Here is an 8,110-nt window from a genome sequence, read left to right as displayed (position 1 = left end):
GGATGTATACAATGATTGCACATCACAAGTTAAGCTGGTGTCACACTAACCGACAGCGACAACGACGTCGCTGTTACGTCACCATTTTCGGTGACGTAACAGCGACCTTGTAAGTCGCTGTTATGATCGCTGCTTAGCTGTCAAACACAGCAGAAGCAGCGATCATAAGGTCGCTGTGCTACATGTTCAGAGAGCAGGGAGCCGCGCTTAGCGCTGGCTCCTTGCTCTCCTGCAGCACACATCGGGTTAATTAACCCGATGTGTGCTGCAGCTACATGTCACAGTTCAGAGAGCAGGGAGCCGCGCTTAGCGCTGGCTCCTTGCTCTCCTGCAGCACACATCGGGTTAATTAACCCGATGTGTGCTGCAGCTACATGTCACAGTTCAGAGAGCAGGGAGCCGCGCTTAGCGCTGGCTCCTTGCTCTCCTGCAGCACACATCGGGTTAATTAACCCGATGTGTGCTGCAGCTACATGTCACAGTGCAGAGAGCAGGGAGCCGCTTAGCGCTGGCTCCTTGCTCTCCTTGCTACAGTATACATCGGGTTAATTACCCGATGCATACTGCAGCCACATGTCACAGTGCAGGAGCCGGCACTGGCAGCAAGAGCGGAGGCTGGTAACCAGCGTAAACATCGGGTAACCAGGGAAAGGTCTTCCCTTGGTTACCCGATGTTTACGCTGGTTACAGCTTACCGCAGCTGCCAGTGCCGGCTCCTGCTCGCTTCATTTCGTCGCTCTCTCGCTGTCACACACAGCGATGTGTGTGTCACAGCGGGAGAGTGACGACCAAAAAATGAAGCTGGACATTCAGCAACGACCGGCGACCTCACAGCAGGGGCCAGGTCGTTGCTGGATGTCACACACAGCGACAGCGACGGGACGTCGCTGCAACGTCACAGAAAATGGTGACGTAGCAGCGACGTCGTTGTCGTCGTCGTTATGTGTGACACCAGCTTTAACCAACTGTAATTATCCTGCCATTTCATCTGAGAGATAATATTCAACACATGTTTGCTATCTAGTACATAGCCAGGAGACATTTTGGGAAGAAATTTGGGTAGTTTTTTTAAAGTATGAATGGGCAAGACACTGCTTAAATTGCTAACTTTTTCCATATGTGTAAACCTTAACATTTTGTGTATGTACAAATAGGAACAGAAATGCAGTATATTCTATCTGAGCAAACTGACATGTTCGTTTGAACACTACTTGTGTCTTTCTGAACTCCGCATTTATCACTGCAATCTATGGCCTCGTCAGCGGTTCAGAGAAAATCACCCGAAAGCAATGCACAAGTGCAGTGTGAACATAGCCTAAAGCCCCCGTCACATTTAACAAGTTACCAGCGATCCCAAAAACTGTGACCTGATAAGGATCGCTGGGAGGTCGCTGGTGAGATGTCACACCATACCAATGACGCAGTAACGATCAGCGACCTGTATAACTATCTCGGCAAGCGTTGGGACCGTGTTAGGTCGTTGGTAGGCGTCAAACTCTGCAATGCCTCCTGCCCAGCAGGACATCGCCTTTGAAGAAAATGGTCCCAACCATTCAGCAACAACTAGCGATCTCACAGCAGGGGCCTGATCGCTGGTAGGTGTTGGACATAACAAGATCTTGTTGTGTGTGACGGGGCCTTAAGGCTTCATGTTGCCGTAATGTTGAAACTTGTTGGCAGTGGAATAGAAAAGTTGGGGTACTTTTTAGCTCTCATCAACTTTTTCAATTATTTTTGTTGAGGTTTTTTGCACTTGATTCTTTTAAAATAGCATGCAAGTACGAGACTTGTGGTAGTGCCATCTGAGCATGGCGACTATCCAGCATTGCTTTGGCCTGTAAATCGAGGAAGCCCTAGAAGGCAGATAAGATGGTCGGATTGCCTGCAGCTCACTTTGCTGCTGAATAAGGAAAGTGCTGCTTCCCCCTTTTTTATTGCATCATATGTATTTGTTATTTTGGGTTTCATTTTTTTAGGTCTGTAGGTTGAGAATACACATTGTGTAAGGAAAAATCATGGCAGAACAGTGTAAATTACGTGAGAATTTTGTGCATAGAAAGTGCTGTAAAAAGGAAAAAAATTGTAAAAACATGTACAACTGTCTTTCTTACAAAATATATATATTATATTATACATTTTGGATTTTAGAAGATTAGGCTAATGGCAGGAAGGGGCAGACCACCGATTACATCCCTGTAACAATGTCACATACCACTAACTGCTTTGATCACTGCTTTGCACACTCTTGGCATTCTCTTGATGAGCTTCAAGAGAGTCACCTTTTTAAAGTTTTCTGCTAGATTACCTGTCTTAATGACCTATCAGGATCCATTTCCCAAAGCTCCCCCTTAGGGTATGTGCGCACTAGGCGTTTTTTTCACGCTGCGTTTTTATGTGCGTTTTTGTCTAAAAAAAAAACGCACCCGCGGCTAAAAAAACGCGGCAAAAACGCATGCGTTTTTGCCGCGATTTGGTGCGTTTTTTTGCTGCGTTTTTGCTCACTGCGTTTTTAATCAGTGCACAATGCCATTAAAGATTGATGAAAAAAGAAAAAAAAAAAAGGTCTAATGTCATTTCCTTCTTCAAAATGTTCATTGTATGCAGGAGAGCAGACAGCTGCAGAACTAGTGTATGCAGGAGAGCAGACAGCAGCTGCAGAACTACAAGTCTCAGCATCCTCCATTCACTAGTGTATGCAGGAGAGCAGACAGCAGCTGCAGAACTACAAGTCTCAGCATCCTCCATTCACTAGTGTATGCAGGAGAGCAGACAGCAGCTGCAGAACTACAAGTCTCAGCATCCTCCATTCACTAGTGTATGGAGGAGAGCAGACAGCAGCTGCAGAACTACAAGTCTCAGCATCCTCCATCCAGGACTGTATGCAGTTTTTTGCCCAAAAAGAAAAAAAAAATGACATGGGCTTCGCCATATTTTTGTATGCTAGCCGGGTACAGCAGGCAGGTACGGGCTGCCCCCAACCCCCAGCTGCCTATTTGTATCCGGCTGGGAACCAAAAATATAGAGAAGCCCTTTTTTTTTTAAATTATTTCATGAAATAATTAAAAAAAAAAAAATGACGTGGGCTTCGCCTAATTTTTGAGTCCAGCCGGGTACAACTAGGCAGCTGGGGATTGGAATCCACAGTGCAGGGTGCCCATGCTTTCTGGGCACCCCCACTGCAAATTGCAGTCCGCAGCCACCCCAGAAAATGGCGCTTTCATAGAAGCGCCATCTTCTGGCGCTGTATCCAACTCTTCCAGCTGCCCTGAAGCCGGGTGGCTAGCTAGGTAATAATGGAGTTAGGGCTAGCTGTATATTATCAGCTAGCCCTAAGCCCGAAATTCATGGTGTCACGCCAATATTAGACATGGCCACCATGAATTTCTAGTAATGATAAAAAAAAAACACAACACAGAGAAAAATATTTTTATTAGAAATAAAACACAACACAATTAGTGACTCCATCTTTATTGAAATAAAGAGCCCCCCTCCGCAGTAATCCTGGGTCAGGGTCCCGCGCCGTCCAATCCGGAGCCAATATCATCTGATCGGTTTGCTGGAAGGCAAAGCGATCAGATGATGTGTCAGGATCAAGTGCCTGAATCCCATCACACATCAGCTGATTGTATAAAAGCCGTTTATACAATCAGCAGATGCATCAGTAGAAAAAAAAAAAAAATAATACTCACTTATGTGCTGTGCTGATTACCGGCAGCTCCTGGAGCGATCGATTGGACAGGAGTCTGATCCCGTCCGATCGCTGCCGGTAATCAGCTGATTAAGTCCCCTGACGGCAGGATCAGCTGATAGCCGGCCGGGCGCGAAAAAGCCGGCGACACTGCGATCAGCTGATGCGTCAGGTGACTGCATCAGGTGATCCACCGCCAGGTCCTGCAAGCAAGGTCCTGCCCCGGGGAGACTGCACACAGCCAGAGCGGCGGTACCGGGAGGAGCTGGGAGCGGGCATGGCATCGGGACCCTGCAGACAGGTGAGTATATGACATTTTTTTTTTTTCTTTTTTTTTTTTTTTTTCTTTTTTTTTTTTTTTTTTCTACTGTTCACTTTGTTTTTCGCCGCTGCCTCCACCTCCCGCCCAGACATGGCGCCGCACGGAGCTGACATGCACAGGACGGGAGGTGGACGCAGCGCTGACGGTACCGGGAGGATTCCTGCTTCTGTGTTTACCAACAGAAGGAATCCTCTTCCTGTACACGTCACTGTAGTGCCCACCCCTTGCGTTTATAGCTGCGTTTTTAGTCATAGAAACGCGGCTATATGCGTTTTTCATTGCGTTTTTAACATCTCATTGAATTCAATGAGTGAAAAACGCAGTGGAAAACGCAGAAATAATTGACATGCTGCGTTTGTGGTCACCACAAAAACGCAGCTAAAAAAAAACGCTGTGTGAGGACAGCACTTCTGAAAACCCATTGACATTGCTGGGGAAGCAATGTCACTGCGTTTTCAGCACAAAAACGCGGTAAAAAACGCCGCTAAAAACGCCTAGTGCGCACAAGGCCCTAAGATTGTGCTGTGCACTCAAAACCATCCATATAAACAGATATGGTGTCTGTAAGAACCATAAAGCCATGTTCTGTATTTCTAAACTTTTAAATTTCATTTGACCATTTTACTTTTTGTTTTCCTCCTTACAGGATGTTGATCTTGTGGTTTCTCCTTGTCGTGGGTCACAACCTGTGACTACAACCCTTGAAGATTACATTGACCATGTGCAGTCAGTGGTTGCTTATGCCATCGGTGAAGACATCCTATCTACCCAAGATGAAGAAGAGCTTACTGATATTAAGGAAAAATACAAACTTCCCATTTTCTTTATTCGAACAACTCCAAAGGACAAACTGATAACTAGCTCAGACAGTGGGTTTTCAGCACTACACGAGCAGATGACCGAGCTTGGCTATATAAAAAGAGGTGTATGTAGTTGCGGTGCCGCAGGGTCTGGTAGTCCAGCCCCTAACGTTCTGGTTGAACAATTTGACAAGTTGCGTCTTCTTAGCAGTTTCTCCCGGCAAGTGCTGCAGATGCACTTAGTTGACGCAGCAATGGTTCTTAACATGGTGCATAGTCGTTGTTTGGAAATATTCATCAATAAGGCGTTTGATATGAGGAGAGATCTTCAAATTACTCCGAAGAGACTAGAGTACACACGGCAGAAGGAGAGTGAGCTGTACGAATCTCTCATGGGGATCGCTGATCGCAAGCAAGAAGAACTAAAGGACATGATTGTGGAAACTCTAAACAGCATGAGAGAGCAACTTCTGGAGGACGCGGCCAACATGGAATTCAAAGGTTAGTGTTCAGTATGGTCTGTCTGAAGTGTTGATTGTACAAAATATATTCTAACGATTGGTTACCATGAGCTGAATAACTAGATTCCAAAAAATAGTGGTTTGTTTGTTTTTTTTTTTTTTGTAATGTATTGTCCCTACATTGTCATGGACATGGAAACTCATGTTCCTACTATAATTTGTGAAGAATGGTCCCCCAGTAGTTGAATTTTGTAGCACTTAGGACACCAAGCTATCGCCATGTTCCCCCAACTCCAGTCCTCAAGAGCCACAAACATATCATATGTCAAGGTATTCCTTAGTATTGCCTGGGGAAAATTTTCCTCAGCTGTGTGATATTAGGTAAAACCTGAACACTTGATATGTATGTTGGCTCTTGAGGACTGGAGTTGGGGAACACTGCTTTATGGGTTCCTTACGTTTGTTCTTTTGCGGTCACCTCTAGAACTTTCTAACCATCAAGGTCAGCTCACTTTCTGTGTTAGGCTTAAGTCTGTTGGGACCAGAAGTCTTGGGCACACTGGGTCTTCTGACCTGAACAATCCAGATTGTGAGGTTTCCTCTTGTCCTGGCCATGATCTTGTAGGGGTGCATTCACACATCTGTGCAAATGTCAATGTGCTGTCCTAGTTAGTTTAATTTAATGTCCTATTCTAAGGCCCAACATCAGATCAGAGAGGTGTGTGTGTGTGTGTGTGTGTGTGTGTGTGTGTGTGTGTGTGTGTGTGTGTGTGTGTGTGTGTGTGTGTGTGTGTGTATCTATCTCTATCTCTATTCTATCCAGTCCTTACCCCCAAAACATGACTTCATCAATGACTTGCTGTTCATGGGCCTGGAAAAGTGTGAGCTATGGTAGGAGGTGGAGTTCCATGATTGGGCCAATCATGAGATGTGTATTTCGGTCCATCATTGATACTATTGAACTGTCCTACATCCGTAAGAAGCAGGGTTCACAGTTACCACAAGTGTGGTTTATTCCAGACCAAACACTACTAAAGGCACTTAGGATAATTAATTAAACATTCATGGAAACCTACCGATGAATACACACTTTAAATGCAACTTTACACTGGCCAGTCAGATTCTAACTATATTGACGCATCGATCATGATTGTTTAGTTGCTCAACCCAGCCACATTACTCAACTATTTGTCCAAAGAACACCGGTTCATCCAGCGTGAAATCATTTATGCATGTGAAAAAAAAATGTCCTTCAATATTCAAAAATTGTGTAATATAAATGGAGGTTATTTGCGCCTTCAATGATTTGACCAACAAATAGGAGGTGGAAATTAAAGTCCTAAATCCGATTGACAGTGTTCCAAGGCGATATTTCAAGAAGCCCTCCCATTACCACCCCCCCTCCCCCCCTTAAATGTTGTATGTATTGTCAATGTGTTTATTAATGTCATCTACCGCAATCTTCTCCGGTATCCAGCGCTCCTCCGTTACTCTTGAGTGACATCACCGCTCTCCATACTCTCTGGATCACTCTGCGCTCTTTGGAAGTGGCTTCTGTAATATAAGCCTATGAAGCGTCTGAACAAGACTACATTTGTTTACATTGTAAAAGTCTTCTGGTCCACAGTGATCTGGAGAGTCAGAAAAGCTGTGGTGTCACTCGGTAGAGCACTAGAACAACGCTGGATACTGGAGAAGACTGGTAAGTGGGAATATTTAAAACACACGTTTACGGTGGGGGCGCGTTGGGGGGGTGAGATACAGGACACTAACTATTGTTACATAAATTCATAAAATCGTTCAATCATTTACATGCACTATTCTTGTCCTGTATAAACAATTCTGACCTCATGTGCTAGTCACATAGTTCATAGTTCACACTGCAGAATCATTTAAAAGAACCCTTACACCCATTCATTCATTCATTCATTCATTCATCCATCCCCACCCCCCACTTACAACCCTGAGAGTAGCATAAGTATGATGGTAACTGAAGTAAACCCCATTAGGTAACGTTCTAGGGTATTTAGATATTTATAGCATTGAAGTGCTATGGCAAGAGATCTAGGAGGACCCCACTGCTGACACGCACATAAAGCTTGACTGTGGTTTGCCAAAATGTACATGAGTAAGCCAAAATCCTTCTGTCTTGTGGATAGGTAAGACCAAGATGGAGCGTTTTGGTAGAGCACGTCATTCTGTATACCAAAGGCAGAATGAGGCCTAGAAAGAAAAGAGCACAGTACCTACAGTCAGATATTGTGGAGGTTCAAATCTCTTTTGGGGTTGTTTCTGTTTTTGTCACTGGATATCTTAACTGTGTGCCAGGCATCATGAAATCTGAAGATTAACAAAATATTTTAGGTCACAATGTAATGCCCAATGTCAGAAAGCTGGGTTTAAACTGTGCTTTTTTTTTCATCATGCCTCCGAAATAAAAGAAAACTCTTATCAAAAAGACTAATGTAAATTTAAAAAGGCTCAAATGGCTGAAAACGTAAACTTGCTCCATCAGTGGAAAATAATAATTAAAAAAGCTATAAGGTGTCAGAATACAGCAATGCAAAAACAATACTTTTCTCTTTAAAAAAAAAAAAAAATTGAGTAAAAATGGCAAGTGAAAAAATTAACTGTGGTATCACCGTAACTGTACTGACCCAAAGAATAAAGTCTTATCACAATTCTTGACCTACTATTGGTTTGTTTTACAGCCCATATTTGTCCTGTGCTCTACACTGCAAGCCCTTACTCGGGTCAGTCCTCTGTTAACACAAGTATAGGGGCTGCACAAGTTATTGGTAGCACAAAGGGTCTGGAAAGTGCTATGGCTCCCCCCACC

At 44.2% G+C, this 8,110-nt stretch overlaps 1 protein-coding gene across 1 annotated transcript in view; it reads left to right on the top strand.

Moving 5' to 3' along the window:
• The window catches only part of DSTYK (dual serine/threonine and tyrosine protein kinase), a 141,732-nt gene that overhangs the window by 85,450 nt on the left and 48,172 nt on the right, over nucleotides 1–8,110 (top strand). The window contains exon 3 of the mRNA XM_075335684.1: nucleotides 4,657–5,311. Within this exon, the coding sequence (XP_075191799.1) occupies nucleotides 4,657–5,311 (655 nt within the window). The remainder of the gene's footprint in view (nucleotides 1–4,656; nucleotides 5,312–8,110) is intronic.

Source organism: Anomaloglossus baeobatrachus, chromosome 2, assembly GCF_048569485.1.
Source record: "Anomaloglossus baeobatrachus isolate aAnoBae1 chromosome 2, aAnoBae1.hap1, whole genome shotgun sequence".
Taxonomy (NCBI): Eukaryota; Metazoa; Chordata; class Amphibia; order Anura; family Aromobatidae; genus Anomaloglossus; species Anomaloglossus baeobatrachus.
The sequence above is the reverse complement of the archived record's forward strand: the minus strand, read 5'-3'. Positions and strand labels throughout refer to the sequence as shown.